The sequence below is a fragment of the Strix aluco genome, unplaced genomic scaffold (assembly GCF_031877795.1).
Source record: "Strix aluco isolate bStrAlu1 unplaced genomic scaffold, bStrAlu1.hap1 HAP1_SCAFFOLD_207, whole genome shotgun sequence".
Lineage (NCBI taxonomy): Eukaryota > Metazoa > Chordata > Aves > Strigiformes > Strigidae > Strix > Strix aluco.
In genome coordinates, this window is record NW_027436522.1 from 1 (window position 1) to 19,715 (window position 19,715).

The following is a 19,715-nucleotide window of genomic DNA, read 5'->3' on the forward strand; positions in this document are numbered from 1 at the left end:
TCTGGGGTGGGAACTGGGATGGGATTGGAACTGGGAACTGGGATGGGGACTGGGATGGGATGGGGACAGGGCCGAGGTGGGGCTGGGAACTGGGACGGGGCAGCCGCGTGTGACCCGCCCCCGCCCCCGCCGCGCCGCAGCTGACGCTGTGGATGGAGGAGAAGCTGCTGACGGCGCAGGACGTGTCCTACGAGGAGGCGCGCGACCTCCACGCCAAGTGGCAGAAGCACGAGGCCTTCGGCGCCGAGCTGGCGGCCAACAAGGGCTGGCTGGAGAAAATGGAGCAGGTGGCGCTGGGCCCCCCCCCGCGGGGCGGCGGGGCGGGGCGGGGGGTCCCCCCCCTTCCCCTGTGACCGTGGGTGCGGGCGCAGGAGGGGCGGCAGCTGGCGTCGGCGAAGCCGGAGCTGGGCGCGGAGGTGACGGGGGAGCTGCGGGCGCTGCGGGGGCTCTGGGAGGAGCTGGAGGCCACGACGCGCGCGAAGGCGCGGCGGCTCTTCGAGGCCGACCGGGCGGAGCTGTGCGCCCAGGCCTGCGCCGCCCTGCGCCTCTGGCTGGGGGGGGTCCGGGCCCAGCTGCGCTCCGACGACTACGGCAAAGACCTCACCGGGGTCAACATCCTGCTCAAGAAACAGCAGGTGGGGGGCGCGGGGGTGTGGGGGGGGGGACACGGGGGGGAGATGGGGGGACACGGGGAGTGGGGGGACATGGGGGGACAGGGGGGACACAGGGAGGGATGGGAAGGGACAGGGGGTGTGGGGGGACACGGGGGACATGGGGGGATATGGGGAGGGATGGGGGACATGGGGGGGCACAGGGGAACTTGGGGGGACACGGGGTGTGGGGGGACAGGGGGGGACATGGGAGGAGATGGGGGGACATGGGGGGGCACAGGGGACATGGGGGGGTGTGGGGGGACAGGGGGACATGGGGGGATATGGGGAGGGACGGGGGACATGGGGGGGGCACAGGGGAACTTGGGGGGACACAGGGAGGGGCAGGGGGACATGGGGGGACATGGGGGGACACAGGGTGTGGGGGGACAGGGGGGGACAGGGGGGGACACAGGGTGTGGGGGGACAGGGGGGGACATGGGAGGAGATGGGGGGATATGGGGGGGCACAGGGGACATGGGGGGGCGTGGGGGGACAGGGGGACACAGGGGGAGATGGCGGGACACGGGCACAGGGGGACATGGGGGGGTGCAGGGGGACAGGGGGGGGACATGGGGGGACACGGGGGGACATGGGGGGATATGGGGAGGGACAGGGGACATGGGGGGGCACAGGGGAACTTGGGGGGACACGGGGAGGGGCAGGGGGACATAGAGGGGCACAGGGGAACATGGGGGGGGTGTGGGGGGACACGGGGTGATGCGGGGGGGTGCGGGGGGACACAGGGGGGGTGTGGGGGGACACGGGGTGATGCGGGGGGGTGAGGGGGGACATGGGGGGACATGGATGGGTGTTGGGGGGGTGCAGGGGGACATGGTGGGGTGCGGGGGGACATGGGGGGACACGGGGTGATGCGGGGGGGTGCAGGGGGACATGGGGGGGTGCAGGGGGACATGGGGGGACACGGGGGGACATGGGGGGATATGGGGAGGGACAGGGGACATGGGGGGGCACAGGGGAACTTGGGGGACACGGGTGTGGGGGGACAGGGGGGGACATGGGAGGAGATGGGGGGACATGGGGGGGCACAGGGAGGGATGGGAAGGGACAGGGGGGTGTGGGGGGACATGGGGGGATATGGGGAGGGACAGGGGACATGGGGGGGCACAGGGGAACATGGGGGGACACAGGGAGGGGCAGGGGGACATGGGGGGACATGGGGGGACACGGGGTGTGGGGGGACAGGGGGGGACATGGGAGGAGATGGGGGGACATGGGGGGGCACAGGGGACATGGCGGGGTGTGGGGGGACAGGGGACATGGGGGGACACGGGGGGACATGGGGGGATATGGGGAGGGATGGGGGACATGGGGGGCACAGGGGAACATGGGGGGGGTGTGGGGGACACGGGGTGATGCGGGGGGGTGCGGGGGGACACAGGGGGGGTGTGGGGGGACATGGGGGGACACGGGGTGATGCAGGGAGTGCAGGGGGACGTGGGGTGACACGGGTGGGTGTTGGGTGGGCGCGGGGGACACGGCAGGGGACAGGGGTGCAGGGGCTGGGGTGCCCGTCCCAGCGGTGGGTCGGGGGGTGCCCCCCTCCCCGCTGAAGGCCGCGCGTCCCCGCGAGCAGGTGCTGGAGGTGCAGACGGCGCTGCGGGAGAAGGAGCTGGAGGCGCTGCGGGCGCAGGCGCTGAGCGGGGCCGAGGCCGAGGCGCAGGCCCAGGTCCGCGCCGTGGAGCTGCAGTTCGCGGCGCTGCGGGAGCCGCTGCGGGAGCGCTGCCGCCGGCTGCGGGCGTCCCGCGAGGAGCATCAGTTCAACCGCGACCTGGAAGACGAGATCGTGAGTGGGGTTGGGGGGGGCGGCCGCGGGGCACCCCCCCGGGCTGCTCCACGGCCCCGTTTTTAACTAAATTCCGCCCGAAATCGCCACCAGCTGTGGGTGCAGGAGCGCAGAGCCCTGGCCACGTCCACCGACCACGGCAAGGACCTGCCCAGCGTCCAGCTGCTCATCAAGAAAAACCAGGTGGGCGCTGGGGGGGCCGTGACGGGGCGCGGGGGGGGTCCCATCGCCCTTCCATGGGGTGGGGTGGCCACTGTCCCCCATAATGGGGTGCGGGGGGGTCCCATTGCCCTTCCCCAGGGTGAAGCGGCCGCTGTCCCCCGTGACAGGGCGCAGGGGGGTCCCGTCACCCTTCCCTGGGCTGGGGTGGCCGCTGTCCCCCGTGACGGGGCACAGGGGGGGTCCCATTGCCCTTCCCCAGGGTGGGGTGGCCACTGTCCGCCATGACGGGGCGTGGGGGGGTCCCATCTCCCTTCCCCGGGGTGAAGCAGCCGCTGTCCCCCATAATGGGGTGCGGGGGGGGTCCTATTGCCCTTCCCTGGGGTGAGGTGGCCACTGTCCCCCATGACGGGGCACAGGGGGGTCCCATCGTCCTTCCCGGGGTGGGGTGGCCACTGTCCCCCATGACAGGGTGCGGGGGGGTCCCATCACCCTTCCCTGGGCTGGGACGGCCGCTGTCCCCCATAATGGGGCGCGGGGGGGTCCCATTGCCCTTTCCTGGGCTGGGGTGGCTGCTGTCCCCCGTGACAGGGCGCAGGGGGGTCCCATCACCCTTCCATGGGGTGGGGTGGCCGCCGTCCCCCATAATGGGGTGCAGGGGGGTCCCATCGCCCTTCCCTGGGGTGAGGCGGCTGCTGTCCCCCATAATGGGGTGCAGGGGGGTCCCATTGCCCTTTCCTGGGCTGGGGTGGCCACTGTCCGCCATGACGGGGTGCGGGGGGGGGTCCCATCGCCCTTCCCTGGGCTGGGACGGCCGCTGTCCCCCATAATGGGGTGCAGGGGGGTCCCATCGCCCCTCCCCGGGGTGAAGCAGCCGCTGTCCCCCGTGACGGGGCGCGGGGGGGTCCCATCGCCCCTCCCCGGGCTCACCCCGCCCCCCCGCGCCCCAGACGCTGCAGAAGGAGCTGCAGGGCCACGAGCGGCGCGTGGAGGAGCTGTTGGGGCGCCGCGGGGAGCTGCCGGCGGCCGAGCGGGTGCAGGAGCTGCGCGAGGCCTGGCAGGAGCTGCGGCTGCAGGCGGAGCTGCGGCACCGGCGCCTGGAGCGGGCCTTGGCCGCACAACAGTTCTACTGCGACGCCGCCGAGGCCGAGGCCTGGATGGGCGAGCAGGAGCTGCACATGATGGCCCAGGAGAAGGCCAAGGTCAGGCTCCCTCGGCCAGGCCCCGGGCGTGTCCCCGTTGTCCCCTGGCCGCCCCCTGAGCCGCTGTGTCCCCCCCCCAGGACGAGCCGAGCGCCCAGGCCATGCTCAGCAAACACCTGGGGCTGGAGCAGGCGCTGCGGGACTACGCCCGCACCGTGCAGCAGCTGGCGGCCCAGAGCCGCGACATGGTGGCCAGCGGCCACCCCGAGAGGTGGGTGACGGGCCCCGCCTCCGCTCGTGGTGGCCCACGGGGGATGGGTGTCCCCGATGTCCCCCCCCGGCCCCGTCGTAATCAGCCCTTGGGGACCCTGTGGCCCCACGTCACCTCCCACCCCTCATCCATCGGCCCCTGAGGCCCTGTGTCCCCCCCCGCCACCTCCCACCCCCCATCCCTCATCCCCCAAGGCCCCCGTGTCCCCATGTCACCTCCCAGCCATGTCCCTTGTCCCCCAAGGCCCCCATGTCCCCCCCCCCACCTCCCACCCCACATCCATCATCCCCTGAGACCCATGTCGCCCCCTGCCACCTCCCACCCCCCATCCCTCATCCCCTGAGGCCCCCATGTCCCCACGTCACCTCCCAGTCCCCCAACCATCGTCCCCTGAGGCCCCTGTCCCCCCCGCCACCTCCCACCCCACATCCATTGTCCCTTGGGGACCCCATGTCCCCCCATCACCTCCTACCCCACATCCATCATCCCCTGAGACTCATGTCACCCCCTGCCACCTCCCACCCCCATCCCTCGTCCCCCGAGGCCCCCATGTCCGTCCCCCCCCCATCCTCCCCCTCCTCCCCCGTGTCCCCAGCACCGTGTGTGTCCCCCCCCCCCGGTGACGGTGGCCGTGCCCCACAGCGAGCGGCTGCGGCTGCGCCAGGCGCAGGTGGAGAAGCTCTACGGGGGCCTGACGGAGCTGGCGGGGGAGCGGCGCGCGGCGCTGCAGGAGCACCAGCGTCTCTGCCAGCTCAAGCGCGACCTCGACGACCTGGAGCAGTGGATCTCGGAGCGGGAGGTGGTGGCCGCGTCCCACGAGCTGGGCCAGGACTACGAACACGTCACGGTGCGGCCGGAGGGGGCCGGGAGGGCGCTGGGGTGACACACCCCCCCCGCCGGTGTCCCCCCCTGACGCGGTCGGGTCCCTCCCCGCAGATGCTGCGGGATAAATTCCGGGAGTTTTCGCGGGACACCAGCAGCATCGGGCAGGAGCGGGTGGACGGGGTGAACGGGCTGGCGGACGCGCTGATCGCGGCGGGGCACTCGGAGAACGCCACGGTGGCCGAGTGGAAGGACGGGCTGAACGAGGCCTGGGCCGACCTGCTGGAGCTCATCGACACACGGTCGCAGATGCTGGCGGCTTCCTACGAGCTGCACCGGTTCTACCACGACGCCCGCGAGACGCTGGCGCAGGTGCAGCACAAGCAGCAGCAGCTGCCCGAGGAGCTGGGCCGCGACCTGAACACGGCCGAGGCCCTGCAGCGCATGCACAGCGCCTACGAGCACGACATCCAGGCCCTCAGCGCGCAGGTGAGCGGCGCGGGACGGCACGGCACGGCACGGCTCGGTGTGCCACGGCAGCGTGCCGTGGGGTGGCCTGGCACAGCCTGGTACGGCTTGGCGGGGGGTGGCACAGCCCGGCACGGCCTGGAATAGACGGGCACGGTCGGGCACGGCACGGTATGGCACAGCCTGGCACAGCCCGGCACGGCCTGGCATGGCACGGCCTGGAATAGACTGGCACAGCTTGGCACGGCATGGCATGGCCTGGCACAGCTGGACAGAGCCTGGCACAGCCCAGCCTGGCACAGCACGGCACGGCATGGCCTGGTACAGCCTGGCACGGCTCAGCACAGTGTGGCACAGTCCGGCATGGCACGGCATGGCATGGCCTGGCACAGCCTGGCATGGCCTGGTGCAGCCTGGCACGGCCTGGCACAGCCTGACATGGCATGGCATGGCCTGGCACAGCCCAGCATGGCCTGGCACAGCTCGGCACAGCCCGACACAGCCCAACACATCCTGCCATGGTCCAGCAAAGCCCGGCACGGCCTGGCACAGCCTGGCACAGCCTGGTACATTCCAGCATGGCCTGGCACAGCCTGACATGGCACGGCACAGCCTGGCACAGCCCGGCACAGCCCAGCGTGGCCTGGCACAGCCTGGCACGGCCCGGTGCAGCGTGGCACGGCCTGGCACAGCCTGACATGGCATGGCATGGCCTGACACAGCCCAGCACAGCCTGGCACAGCCCAGCATGGCCTGGCACGGCTCGGCACAGCCCAACACAGCCCAACACATCCTGCCATGGTCCAGCAAAGCCCGGCACGGCCTGGCACAGCCTGGCACAGCCCAGTACATCCCAGCATGGCCTGGCACAGCCTGGCACAGCCCGGCACGGCACGGCACAGCCTGGCATGACCCAGCGCAGCCCGGCCCAGCCCGTCCCGGCTGGGCTCAGCCTGACGCCGCGGCGCCCCGCAGGTGCAGCAGGTGCAGGAGGACGCGGCGCGCCTGGCCAAGGCCTACGCGGGCGAGCGGGCGGCCGAGCTGCGGCGGCAGGAGCGGGCGGTGAGCGAGGCCTGGGCGCGGCTGCGCGGCTGCAGCCAGACCCGGCGCCGGCGCCTGCTCGAGGCCGTGGAGCAGTTCCGCTTCCTGCGCGCGGCGCGGGACCTGCTGCTCTGGATGGACGGCGTCCGCCTGCAGATCGAGGCGCAGGAGCGCCCGCGGTGAGGGGGGGGGGACGCGCGGCACTGGGGGACGGGGACGGGATGGAGGGGACGGGGGGACGCTGAGCGTGTCCCCGACCCCGCGCAGGGACGTGTCCGCGGCCGACCTGGTGATCAAGAACCACCAGAGCATCAAGGCGGAGGTGGAGGCGCGGGCCGACAGCTTCGACGCCTGCGTGGCCATGGGCACCGCGCTGCTGGGCAGGGGCCACCACGCCGCCGACAAGGTGGGGGCGCCCCGGGGCCTGTCCCCGCAGCCCTGTGTCCCCCTGTCCCCGTGTCCCGCCATCCCCACATCCCCCATCCCTGTGTCCCCCTGTCCCCACGTCCCTCTGTCCCCATGTCCCTGTGTCCCCCTGTCCCCACATCCCCGTGTCCCCCTGTCCCCACGTCCCCATGTCCCGCCATCCCCACGTCCCACGTCCCTCTGTCCCCATGTCCCCCTGTCCCTCTGTCCCCATGTCTCCTTGTCCCTCTGTCCCCCTGTCCCCATGTCCCCCTGTCCCCTCATCCCCCACTCCCCATCCCTTGTCCCTCTCTCCCCCTCTTGCCTTGTCCCCTTGTCCCCATGTCCCTTGTCCCTCCATCCCCTGTCCCCATGTCCCCTTGTCCTCTTGTCCCCATGTCCCCCGTCCCTCTGTCCCCATGTCCCTCTGTCCCCACGTCCCCCTGTCCTTTTGTCTCCTTGTCCCCCTCTCCCCCTGTCCCCTTGTCCCCACATCCCCCTGCCCTTTTGTCCCCCTGTCCTTTTGTCCCTCTGTCCCCATGTCCCCATGTCCCCTGTCCTTTTGTCCCCTTGTCCCCCTCTCCCCATCCTCTTGTCCCTCTGCCCCCCTGTCCCCTTGTCCCCACATCCCCTGCCCTTTTGTCCCCTTGTCCCTCTGTCCCCACGTCCCCCTGCCCTTTTGTCCCCCTGTCCCTCTGCCCCCTGTCCCCTTGTCCCCACGTCCCCCTGCCCTTTTGTCCCCCCGTCCCCCCACTCACCCCCGCCCCCCCCCCCAGATCTCGGAGCAGCTCTCGCAGCTGCAGGAGCGTCGCCGGGACATCGGGACGCGCTGGCAGGACAAGATGGACTGGCTGCAGCTGGGTCAGTGCCACCCCCTGCGCCCGGGGTCTGGGGGGGGGGGGGACACACGGACGGGGACCCCCCCACCCACCCTGCCGTGCCCCCCCCGCAGTGCTGGAGGTGCTGGTGTTCGGGCGGGACGCCAGCATGGCCGAGGCCTGGCTCGCCAGCCAGGAGCCGCTGCTGCGCTCGCCCGAGCTGGGCGCCAGCGTGGCCGAGGCCGAGCAGCTGCTCAAGCGCCACCGCGGCTTCCAGAAAGCGGCGGCCGCCTGGGAGGAGCGATTCGCCGCCCTGCGCCGCCTCACCACGGTCAGGGGGGGGTGTGGGGGGGTGTGGGGTGGGGGGGGGCACCCCCCGGCTGCTGCTCGGCCCCCGCGTGCATGACAGGCGCTCGCCTGCCCCCGCTGTGAGCCCTGGCTGAGGCCTGACGCGCTCAGTGCAGGCAATGACCCCCCCCAATGTCCCTGACCCCCCCCCCCTCATGTCCCTGAGCCCCCCTGTGCCCCCCAGCTGAGCCCTGACACACTCAGTGCAGGCAATGACCCCCCCCATGTCCCTGAGCCCCCCCCCATGTCCCCTGGCTGAGCCCTGACACACTCAGTGCAGGCAATGACCCCCCCCAATGTCCCTGACCCCCCCCCCCTCATGTCCCTGAGCCCCCCTATGTCCCCCAGCTGAGCCCTGACACACTCAGTGCAGGCAATGACCCCCCCCCATGTCCCTGAGCCCCCCCCCATGTCCCCTGGCTGAGCCCTGACACACTCAGTGCAGGTAATGACCCCCCCCATGTCCCTGAGCCCCCCCCCCTGTGTCCCCTGGCTGAGGCCTGACACGCTCAGTGCAGGCAATGACCCCCCCCATGTCCCTGAGCCCCCCCCCCTGTGTCCCCTGGCTGAGGCCTGACACGCTCAGTGCAGGTAATGACCCCCCCCATGTCCCTGAGCCCCCCCCCCTGTGTCCCCTGGCTGAGGCCTGACACGCTCAGTGCAGGTAATGACCCCCCCCATGTCCCTGAGCCCCCCCCCCTCATGGCCCTGAGCCCCCCTATGTCCCCCAGCTGAGCCCTGGCACGCTCAGTGCAGGCAATGACACCCCCCCCCCCATTTTCGCCCCCCCCCCCCTTTCAGCTGGAGGAGAAGGAGCGGCGGCGGCGGGAGGAGGAGGAGGAGGCGGCGAGGAAGAAGCAGGCGCCCCCCACGCCCCCCCCCGCGCAGGCTGAAGCCGGGGGTGTCCCCCCATCGGTGCCCCCCGAGGCCCAGAACGGTGTCGGGAGTGGGGAGCCCCAGCGGTGAGGGGGGGGGCACGGCGGGGGGGGGGACATGGAGGTCTGGGGGGACTTGGGGGGGGTCTGGGGGGGCCGTGGGGTCCTGGGGGGGCACCCTGGGGCTATTGGGGGTAAGGGGGGGGCAAATGGGGGTTCCTGGGGGGGACAGTGGGGGCTTGGAGGGACGGGGGGGGCACGGGAGACACCCCCAGTGTGGAGGGGACACGCGGGGGGTCCCCACCCCCTCGCCCACCCCCTCGCCCACCCCCGTGCCCCCCCCAGGACCCCGCCGGAGCCCCCGGCCCTTAACGGGATCTGCCCCGACAGCGCCGCGGCCCAGGTACTCCCCCCTCCCCTCCCCCCCAAAAAAAAACCTACCGGGACCCCCCTCGGGGGGGGGGTGAGGGGCTGGGGGACACCCCACCCCCCCTCGTGTGTCCCCTCCCCCTGCAGGTGCCGGCGCTGACCAATGGGGCGCAGGAGCGGGGGGGGGGCCCCAGCCCGGGGGGGTCTCCCCGGAGGGGGCGGGGGCCGGGGGGGGGTCGCGACCTCTGACCCTGCCCACGCGGCCACGCTGCCCCCCCGGCCCCCCCCGGCCCCCCCCAGCCTGGAGGGGGCGCTGTGCCGCAAGCACGAGATGGAGGCGCAGGGCAAGAGGGCGCCCAACAGGTGAGGCCACGCCCACACACCATTTGGCCACTCCCCCGCCCCTTTGGCCACGCCCACTCGAACAATCCGTTCCTTTGGCCACGCCCCCTTCACCCCCTCTCTTAAATGGGCAACGCCCCCTCCCTGCTCTGGGTCCCCCCATGGGGTGTTGTTCCCTCCGTCCCCCCCCCCAAGCTGTGGCCCCCCCCATACCCCCTTGTGTCCCCCCCTACAGACCCCCCCCAGCTCCATATCCCCCCCCCAGCTCCATGTCCCCCCGCGGTGCCGTATCCCCCCCTAGAGAACCCTGTGCCCCCCCCCCCGCGCCGTGTGTCCCCCCCCAGGTGCCATATGGGGGATACAGAGCCCTGTCCCCCCCCCCCAGTGCCACATCTGCCCCCCCCCACGCCGTGTGTCCCCCCCCGCGGTGCCATATCCCCCCCCTACAGATCCCTATGCCCCCCCCAAGCACCGTGTACCCCCCCCAGCGTCGTGTGTCCCCCCCTCGGTGCCGTATCCCCCCCACAGACCCCCGTGCCCCCCCCACGAGGCCGTATGTCCCCCCCCGCGGTGCCATATCCCCCCCTACAGACCCCTGTGCCCCCCCCCGCGCCGTGTGTCCCCCCCCCGCGGTGCCGTATCACCCCCTAGAGACCCCCCGTGCCCCCCCCACGAGGCCGTGTGCCCCCCCCCGAGCCGTTGCCCCCCCCCAGGTCGTGGCAGAGCGTGTACTGCGTGCTGCGGGGGGGCAGCCTCAGCTTCTACAAGGACGCGCGAAGCGCTGGGGTGGGGGCCCCTTTCCACGGGGAACCCCCCGCCCCCCTGCCCGGCGCCCGCTGCCACCCGGCCCTGCACTACCGGAAACGCAAACACGTCTTCAAACTGGGGTACGGACACGGGGGGGCGCGGGGGGGGCACGTGGGGGGCGCACGGGGGGGCTGAGCCCTGTGTCCCCCCCCCAGGCTGAGCGACGGGAAGGAGTATCTGTTCCAGGCCAAGGATGAGGTGAGGGGCTGGGGGGGGGGCGGGGGGACACACACACACCCACACATGTGTGGACACGCATGTAACAGCCGTGTGAGCGAGCTGCCTTTAACATGCCTTTAACATGCCCTCACACGCCCTCACACACCTTTAACACGCCCTCACACACCTTTAACATGCCCTCACACGCCTTTAACACGCCCTCACATGCCTTTAACATGCCCTCACACGCCCTCACACACCTTTAACACGCCCTCACACACCTTTAACACGCCATCACACGCCTTTAACATGCCCTCACACACCCTCACATGCCTTTAACATGCCCTCACACGCCTTTACACGCCCTCACATGCCTTTAACATGCCCTCACACGCCATCACACGCCTTTAACATGCCCTCACACACCTTTAACATGCCATCACATGCCTTTAACATGCCCTCACACACCTTTAACACGCCCTCACACGCCTTTAACATGCCCTCACACACCTTTAACACGCCCTCACATGCCTTTAACATGCCCTCACACACGCCTTCACACACCTTTAACACACGCCCTCACACGCCTTTAACATGCCCTCACACGCCCTCACATGCCTTTAACACGCCCTCACATGCCTTTAACACGCCCTCACATGCCTTTAACATGCCCTCACACGCCATCACACGCCTTTAACATGCCCTCACACGCCTTTAACACGCCCTCACACGCCTTTAACATGCCCTCACACGCCCTCACACGCCTTTAACACGCCCTCACATGCCTTTAACATGCCCTCACACGCCATCACACGCCTTTAACATGCCCTCACACACCTTAACACGCCATCACATGCCTTTAACATGCCCTCACACACCTTTAACACGCCCTCACACGCCTTTAACATGCCCTCACACGCCCTCACATGCCTTTAACACGCCCTCACATGCCTTTAACATGCCCTCACACGCCATCACACGCCTTTAACATGCCCTCACACGCCTTTAACACGCCCTCACATGCCTTTAACATGCCCTCACACGCCATCACACGCCTTTAACTCGCCCTCACATGCCTTTAACATGCCCTCACATGCCTTTAACACATCCTCACACGCTATCACATGCATTAACACGCCCTCACACCCCCTCACATGCCTTTAACATGACCCCACATGCCCTCACACGCCTTTAACATGCCCTCACACGCCCTCACACGCCTTTAACACACTTCACACACCCTCGCATGCCTTTAACACGACCTCACACACCTTTAACACGCCCTCACACCCCCCCACGCCCTCCCACGCCTTTCCCACGCCCCGACACGCCCTTCCCACGCCCTGACACACCTTTCCCACGCCCTGACACGCCCTTCCCATGCCCTGACACGCCTTTCCCACGCCCTCCCACGCCTTTCCCATGCCCTGACACGCCCTCCCACACCCTTCCCACGCCCCGACACACCCTTCCCACACTCTGACACGCCCTTCCCACGCCCCGACACGCCCTTCCCACACTCTGACACGCCCTTCCCACGCCCTGACACGCCTTTCCCACGCCCCGACACGCCCTTCCCACACTCTGACACGCCTTTCCCACGCCCTGACACGCCTTTCCCACGCCCCGACACGCCCTTCCCACACTCTGACACGCCTTTCCCACGCCCCGACACGCCTTTCCCACGCCCCGACACGCCCTTCCCACACTCTGACACGCCTTTCCCACGCCCCGACACGCCTTTCCCACACCCCGACACGCCCTTCCCACGCCCTGACACGCCCTTCCCACGCCCTGACGCGCTGCCGCCGTCCCGGCAGGCCGAGATGAGCACGTGGCTGCGCGTGATCCAGGCAGCGGCCGCCCCGGGGCCGGCGGGGCTGCGGGAGGCCCCGGGGGGGGGCGCCCCGGCGGGCGGGCGGGGGGTGACCCGGGCCATGAGCGCGCCCCCCCCCGCCGAGGGCCCCGGCGCCCCCCGCGCCCGCGAGGGGAAGGAGAAGGAGCGCGAGAAACGCTTCAGCTTCTTCAAGAAGAACAAGTAGAGGTCGGGGAGGGGGGGCCCGGGGGGACCCCCGGGATATGGGGGGGCCCCGGCGGAGTCGATGGAGGGACGCGGCGGGGGGGGCACCCGTGTGTCCCTGCGTGTCCCCGCGTCCCGGTGACGTCCCCGCACGGCCCCAACCCCCAATAAAGAGACTGGAGAGACCCGGCGGGACCTGAGTGTGCTGGGGGGGGATTGGGGGGGATGGGGATGGGGATGAGGGTGAGGATGAAGATGAGGATGAGGGTGAGGATGGGATGGGGATGGGGATGAAGATGAGGATGGGGATGGGGATGGGGATGGGATGGGGATGAGGATGAAGATGAGGATGGGATGGGGATGGGGATGGGATGGGGATGAAGATGAGGATGAGGGTGAGGATGGGGATGGGGATGGGATAGGGATGGGGATGAAGATGAGGATGACGATGACGATGAGGGTGAGGATGGGGATGGGATGAGGATGAAGATGAGGATGAGGAGGGGATGGGGATGGGATAGGGATGGGGATGAAGATGAGGATGAGGATGAGGAGGGGATGGGGATGGGATAGGGATGGGGATGAAGATGAGGATGAGGATGGGATGGGGATGGGATGGGGATGGGGGGGGAAGGTTTGGGGGGGGGAAGGTTTCAGGCGGGACGGGAGGGAGGGTCCCGCCGATGGCAGCGGGGCGCTGGGGCCGCGGGCGGGGCGGTGCCCGGGGCTCCCCCCAGCGCTCCCAGTACCGGACCCCAGTGTCCCCCCACCGCCATCAACGGCCCGCCCCAGCCCCGCCCCTTCCCGCCCCCTCCCGCTCGTGATTGGCTGCGGCGGTTCCGTGGGCGGGCCCAGCGCTGCCGGCAGCGCAGCGGCGGTGACGTTAGGCGGCGGCGTTTAACGGACAGCGCCGTTAGCCAATGAGAGCGCGGGGGGCGGAGGCCGAGCCCGGTATCGCCGCCGCCATTTTGTGAAGGGACCGCGCGGCGGACGGGGCGCAGGTGGGGGCGGGGCTGCGGCGGCACCGGGAGGGGGCGGCGGGACCCGGGGGGGGGGGCAAAGGCCCGCCGGGGGGGGGCGGACACGGTTTTGGGGTGTTTTGGGGGGATTTGGGGTGTTTAAAGGTGCGGTCCTGCGGGGGGGGGCGGAGGTCTGGGGGAGCACACACGTAGAGGCCTCGGGGGGGGGGGCAGGTTTTGGGGGGATTTCTGGGGGATTTGGAGGCACGGCCCTCTGCGGGGGGGGGCAGCGTTTTGGGGGGATTTGGGGAGATTTGGGGTGTTTACGGGGGGGGGCGGGACAGGGGTGTGAGACACACACACAGGCCTGCTGGGGGCGGGCGGGGTTTTGGGGTGGTTTGGGGGGATTTGGGGTGTTTCGGGGCGCAGCCCTGTGGGGGCTGGCGAGAGGTTTTGGGGTGTTTGTTGGGGATTTGAGGTGGGGGAGGGGGTCAGGGTTTTGGGGTGAGTTTTGGAGCTTTGGGGTGTTTCGGGGCGCAGCCCCGTAGGGCAGGCAGAGATTTGGGGTATTTCTGGGGAATTTGGGATGGGGGGGGGGCAGGGATTTGGGGTGAGATTTGGGGGGTTTGGGGGCGCAGCCGTGTAGGGGCGGGCAGAGGTTTTGGGGTGAATTTTGGGGATTTGGGGTACTTGGGGGCTCTGCCCTGTGGAGGGGCACAGCCCTGTGGGGCAGGCACGAGATTTTGGGGTGTTTGTTGGGGATTTGGGGTGTTTCGGGGCGCAGCCCTGTGGGGACAGGCAGGAGGTTTTGGGGTGATTTTTGGGGATTTGAGGTATGTGGGGTCAGGGTTTTGGGGTGATTTTTGGCTATTTGGGGTGTTTAGGGGCACAGCCCTGTGGGGGCAGGTGGAGGTTTTGGGGTATTTTGGGGTGTTTAAGGGCACAGTCTTCTGGGGCAGGCAGAGATTTTGGGGTGATTTTGTGGGATTTGAGGTATGTGGGGTCAGGGTTTTGGGGTGATTTTTGGCTATTTGGGGTGTTTAGGGGCACAGCCCTGTGGAGCAGGCAGAGATTTTGGGGTGTTTTTTGGGGATTTGGGGTGTTTAAGGGCACAGCCCTGTGGGGGCAGGCAGAGATTTTGGGGTGGTTTGGGGGGATTTAGGGTGTTTAAGGGCACAGTCTTCTGGGGCAGGCAGAGATTTTGGGGTGTTTTTTGGGGATTTGGTGTATTAGAGGCACAGCCCTGTGGGGGCAGGTGGAGGTTTTGGGGTATTTTGGGGGGGATTTGGGGTGTTTAGGGGCACAGCCCTGTGGAGCAGGCAGAGATTTTGGGGTGTTTTTTTGGGATTTGGTGTATTAGAGGCACAGTCCTGTGGAGCAGGCAGAGATTTTGGGGTGGTTTGGGGGGATTTGGGGTGTGTAGGGCCACTGCAGTGTGGGGGCAGGCAGAGATTTTGGGGTGTTTTGGGGGGGATTTGGGGTGTTTAGGGGCACAGTCCTGTGGGGGCAGGTGGAGGTTTTGGGGTATTTTTGAGGGGATTTGGTGTATTTAAGGGCACAGCCCTGTGGAGCAGGCAGAGATTTTGGGGTGGATTAGGGGGATTTGGGGTGTTTAAGGCCACAGCCCTGTGGAGCAGGCAGAGATTTTGGGGTGTTTTTTTGGGATTTGGTGTATTAGAGGCACAGTCCTGTGGGGGCAGGTGGAGGTTTTGGGGTATTTTTGAGGGGATTTGGTGTATTTAGGGGCACAGCCCTGTGGAGCAGGCAGAGATTTTGGGGTGGTTTGGGGGGATTTGGGGTGTTTAAGGCCACAGCCCTGTGGAGCAGGCAGAGATTTGGGGTGTTTCTCAGGGATTTGAGGCACCTGGGGGCTCCGCCCTGTGCAGGGGCACCCTGTGGGGGTCCGCCCCCCTCCCCAAAGCACCAACGGGCGGGTCTGAGCCCCCCGCGCGGCGCAAGGGGGGCGGCGCAGGCGGCGGCGCTGACCCCCCCCCCGTCCCCGGCGCAGGCTGGGCGAGATGGTGAAGCTGTTCATCGGGAACCTGCCGCGGGAGGCGACGGAGCAGGAGATCCGCTCCCTGTTCGAGCAGTACGGGAAGGTGCTGGAGTGCGACATCATCAAGAACTACGGCTTCGTGCACATCGAGGACAAGACGGCGGCCGAGGACGCCATCCGCAACCTGCACCACCACAAGCTGCACGGCGTCTGCATCAACGTGGAGGCCTCCAAGAACAAGAGCAAAGCCTCCACCAAGCTGCACGTGGGCAACATCAGCCCCGCCTGCACCAACCTGGAGCTGCGGGCCAAGTTCGAGGAGTACGGCCCCGTCATCGAGTGCGACATCGTCAAGGATTACGCCTTCGTGCACATGGAGCGGGCGGAGGACGCGGTGGAGGCCATCCGCGGGCTGGACAACACCGAGTTCCAAGGTGACGCGCGGCGAGGCGGGGAGAGGGGGGGGCGACGGCGGGGACACGGGGACGGGGCCGACGCTCCAGCTCCGGCTGCGCAGGTTTGGGGCGCGGCGGCAGCGCCGGGGCTCTGCGGCACCCGCCACGCTCGCCCGCCCTTCCCCTCGCTGCAATTCACTGCGAACGGGGTGGGGTTGGTTTTTTTTTTTTTAATTTTTTTTTTTTTTTTTTCTCTTGGCATTCCGGCTCCCCTCGTGCCGGCACGGCCGCGGTGAGGGCAGGGGCGTTCGGGGCTGGGCCGGGGGAGGACGGGACTGATCCATCTCTGACTTAACCCAGCACGGCCGCCCCGCAGGAGGATCCCGACGGCGAAGTCCCAACTCTTGTGCCGACGGCCGCCGCGCCTGGTCCTGCCGGGCCGGAGCAGCGGGTCCCGCCGGCGCGGCGTGAAGCCAGGCCACCTCCCGCCCCTGTAGCGTTGCCCTGCCCGGTAAGAGGGTGAGCGGAGGCGCCCGATCCCGCGCCGGCCGCGTCCCCGCTGCCGGCGGCACGCGGCATCGCTCGCTCGGGCTCTCGACGCGCCGCCTCCCCCCTCGCCCGGCGCCGAGACGCGGGGCGGGCGCTTTCGCCGGCGGCCTCTCGCGCGGGCACTGCGGATTCGAGCGGCGCTGCGGCTGGGCTCGGCTCTCCCCGGGCCTGCTTGGGGGTTTCGGCAAACCCCGCTGCCCCCGGTTCCAGGCGTTCCCCGAGGAAAAAAAAAAAAACAAACCCACAACACTTTTCTCCAGTGGCGCAGCCGCATCCAGAGCTCGGCGGCTGCGCTTGGCTTCGTGCTTGACGCCGGTCGTTGCCCGGCGCCGCATCCGTCTTGCCGCCGGCGGGAGCGTTTTCCGGCGGGAAGCTTGTAACGGTGCTGCCGGCTGGTCGCCGGTGGCCGGCAGAAAGCCGTCTCGGGCTGGTAGCCACGGGAGTCGGCGGCTCGCCGGCCGGCTGAGCCGCCAGAGCCCGTCCCGGCCGCGGGCTGCGCTCGGTGCCGGCGGCTCTTTCCTGGTAAGTCCGGTGGCCGGCCGGCGGCTCCCGCTGGAGCCCGTGGCGGGCTCCTCCTGCGCCGGGTCGCTCCCCGCCGCGGTGCTGGCGGCTCCGGAGGGAGGGGAAGGTGCAGGGAGGGGGAAGAACCGCCGCGGGCGGTGCCGTCCCGCCGCCGCCGTGCTGGCGCTGCCTCACTGATCGCCTCCCTCTCGCGTCTCTTTCCTCAAGGCAAGCGGATGCGCGTGCAGTTGTCCACCAGCCGGCTGCGGACGGCGCCCGGGATGGGAGACAAGAGCGGCTGCTACCGCTGCGGGAAGGAGGGGCACTGGTCTAAGGAGTGCCCGGTAGATCGCCCGGGGCAAGTGGCGGACTTTGCCGAGGCCTATAACGAGCAGTACGGAGCCGTGCGCACTCCCTACACCGCGGGCTATGGGGAGACCGTGTATTACGATGAGGCGTACGGCGGGATGGCCGACTACTACAAGCGCTACCGCGTCCGCTCCTACGCCACGGCCTCTGCGTACGACGCCTACGCGGAGCAGACCATGGCCCAGTACTCCCAGTACGCCCAGTACTCCCAGGTCCAGTCCTCGGCCATGGCCGCCACCACAGCCATGGCCAGTCGCATCCCCACCACCCTAGACGCGTACGATAGAGCTCTGCTGCCGACCCCGGGCGCGGCGGCCGCCGTCGCCGCCGCCGCCACCGCCGCCGCGGCGGCCGCCTCCTCCACCTATTACACCCGGGATAGAAGCCCCCTGCGCCGCACGGCCGCCGCGGCCACCACCGTCGGAGAGGCCTACACGTACGAGCGTGGGCAACTGTCGCCGGTGTCCTCGGTAGCCCGGGCTTCTCTCTACGACATGCAGCGGTTCGGGCGGGACCCGTACGCGGACCGGGCGCGGTACTCTGCCTTTTGAGCCGGAGGTGAGCGCGTTGGCAGGGCTGGCACGCGGCGCTCGCCGCCTTGCGACCGCCGGCGCCTCCGGGCACCGCGGTGGGGGGGGCCCCGGCTGACGGAGAGACGGGGCGCGCGCGGCCCCCCGGCCCCCCCGGGAGGAAGGCTGGCGGTGAAGCGGACGGGCTCCGGCCGGGCGTTAAAGCCCTGGCGCCGGCTCCGGACACTCGGTGAGGACGTGCCGCGGCCACGGGTGCCGCTGCCGGGAGCCGCTCGGTGCCGGCGGGTCGCTTTGCCTTTTAATTAGCCTCTTAATTAGCGTCCACCGCAGCCAGGGCTGAGCCCTCGCGCCGTCTCCGCGGGGTGGGGGGTTCCCGCAGAGCCCCCGGTCCCGTGTGCCCCGCCACGGCGCTCGGGGAGAAGCCGCCAGCAGCCGCTGCGGCACGAGTCCCTCCGGCGTGGCCACCGGCCACGGCGCCGCTGGGGGGGCTCCTGGTAGCCCCCCGACCCAGCGTGGCCACCGCATCAGGCCTGTGGTTGCTCTCAGGAAGCCGGCGGCTCCCTCCGGGCGCCCGCCGGGGCTCGGCACGCTCCCCGGCACGGTCCCGGCGCCTCGGCCAACTCTGCTTTTCTCTTTCAGGTAAGATATTTGCGGCTGGACGTCGGGTTCCCGTCGCACACCGACTCGGCACCGCGCGTCTCGGGGCTCGCAGCCGCGGTCGGCTAACGAGGCCGTTCCTAACGGACGCTCAGCTTCCCCCCGCCCCGACCCCAGCCCCGTTAGGAGTAGCTTAACCCCCCCTCCACGCCCCCATCTCAGCTTTTCCGTTCTCAGTTGTCAGAATTTGCTTTTTCAGGTAGTTTTGGGGGCCCCCGCCCCCTCCCTAGCTGGTCTAGGCTCAGGTGCTGAGCGAGCATTAGCCGTAGCCGCAGCCGTAGCCGCAGCCGTAGCCGCAGCGCCAGCTTTGCTTTGCTTTGCTTTCCCGCCCCCGGCCAGCGCGGAGCCGCTCGCTCCCTCGCTGCAGCTTCTTTTATTATTATTTTTCTTTATTCCCTCTTTTTTTTTTTTTTTTTTTCCGAAGAGGATGAATAACCCACTCGTAGCTTTTTAACCCGAAATGAGGTAGCGGACTCGAGGCCCCCGCGCCGTGCTGCGCCGCCCTCGTCTTCGGAGCTCGCCCCCGCGGCGTTTAGCGTCCCCCCCGCCCCCACTTTCCAGTGAAATAAACTCAAATTTTTAACAAATCCCGCTGCCTCTGGCGCCGGTTCTTTCTCTGGACTCGATTTATCCCCCAGCCCAGCCCGGGAGCTCCCGGCCAGGATCCCCGCGGGGCTCTGAGCTGCAAACAAAGGGGCAGATGAGCCGGGGGGGGACCCCCAGCCCCCCAAAATGGACCCCCAGGCTCTGGGGGACCCCACACTGCCCTGGCTAACGAGCGGGGCTAACGACCCCCCAGCTCTTGGGCCGCTGTCCCCGACCGCTCCGCCCCAGCGGGCTTCCTCGTGCTCCTCTCCCTCACCACCTGCTAATTAACAAGCCCAGCGCTGGCTCGTTAGTCCCCAAACTGGCTCATTGGTCCCCAAAGGGCCTGTGGTGGCCCCCCTGCCTCTCGGTGCTCGTTAAGCTTAACGACATTAGGCCCAGGATCGTGCCTGCATCACCCTCCCGGCCCCTCTGCAGGTCTCCAGGCCCGGGGGGGTCACGGCCGGAGCCCCCGAGCTTGTCACCGCCACAATTCCGCCACCGCTAATTGCCTCCAGCTCATCAGCCGCTAATTGCCGCTGCGGGGTCACCGCGGTGGCCTCGGGGACAGTCCCAGGACCTGAGGGCGCACGTGCCCCAAAAACGACGGGGAGAAGCGTTAGAGCCTTCTGCCCGGCTAATTAGCACGGCCGTTAACGACTGGCATGGTG

At 69.2% G+C, this 19,715-nt stretch overlaps 2 protein-coding genes across 9 annotated transcripts; both read left to right on the forward strand.

The window, feature by feature from the left end:
* Window positions 1-140: 140 nt before the first annotated feature.
* On the forward strand, window positions 141-12,692 carry LOC141918936 (spectrin beta chain, non-erythrocytic 2-like; the record flags this gene model as incomplete). The annotated part of the gene is given in 19 exon segments (XM_074813894.1): window positions 141-287; window positions 372-635; window positions 2,248-2,457; window positions 2,551-2,640; window positions 3,567-3,818; window positions 3,899-4,029; window positions 4,672-4,876; window positions 4,966-5,340; window positions 6,295-6,539; window positions 6,628-6,766; window positions 7,542-7,626; window positions 7,718-7,914; window positions 8,733-8,893; window positions 9,152-9,209; window positions 9,323-9,398; window positions 9,400-9,538; window positions 10,231-10,404; window positions 10,480-10,522; window positions 12,304-12,692. Coding segments are annotated over 19 exon segments (3,213 nt in total), but the record flags the coding sequence as incomplete, so codon positions are not given.
* A 706-nt stretch (window positions 12,693-13,398) lies between these two features.
* LOC141918933 (RNA-binding protein 4-like) lies at window positions 13,399-19,046 on the forward strand. Of its 8 annotated transcripts, none has more exons than XR_012621844.1 (4): window positions 13,399-13,504; window positions 15,471-15,892; window positions 17,132-18,441; window positions 18,884-19,046. XR_012621844.1 is itself a non-coding variant. In XM_074813887.1 (4 exons), the coding sequence occupies exons 2-3, from the start codon at window positions 15,481-15,483 to the stop codon at window positions 17,821-17,823; spliced, it is 1,104 nt and encodes a 367-aa protein (XP_074669988.1). In that variant the 5' UTR covers window positions 13,399-13,504; window positions 15,471-15,480; the 3' UTR covers window positions 17,824-17,830; window positions 18,442-19,046. The 8 variants fall into 8 exon arrangements, 7 of the variants coding, with proteins under 7 accessions (XP_074669988.1, XP_074669989.1, XP_074669991.1 ...); XM_074813887.1 differs by having other exon boundaries at window positions 17,132-17,830; window positions 18,442-19,046; XM_074813888.1 differs by having other exon boundaries at window positions 17,132-17,830.
* The last annotated feature ends 669 nt before the right edge of the window (window positions 19,047-19,715 follow it).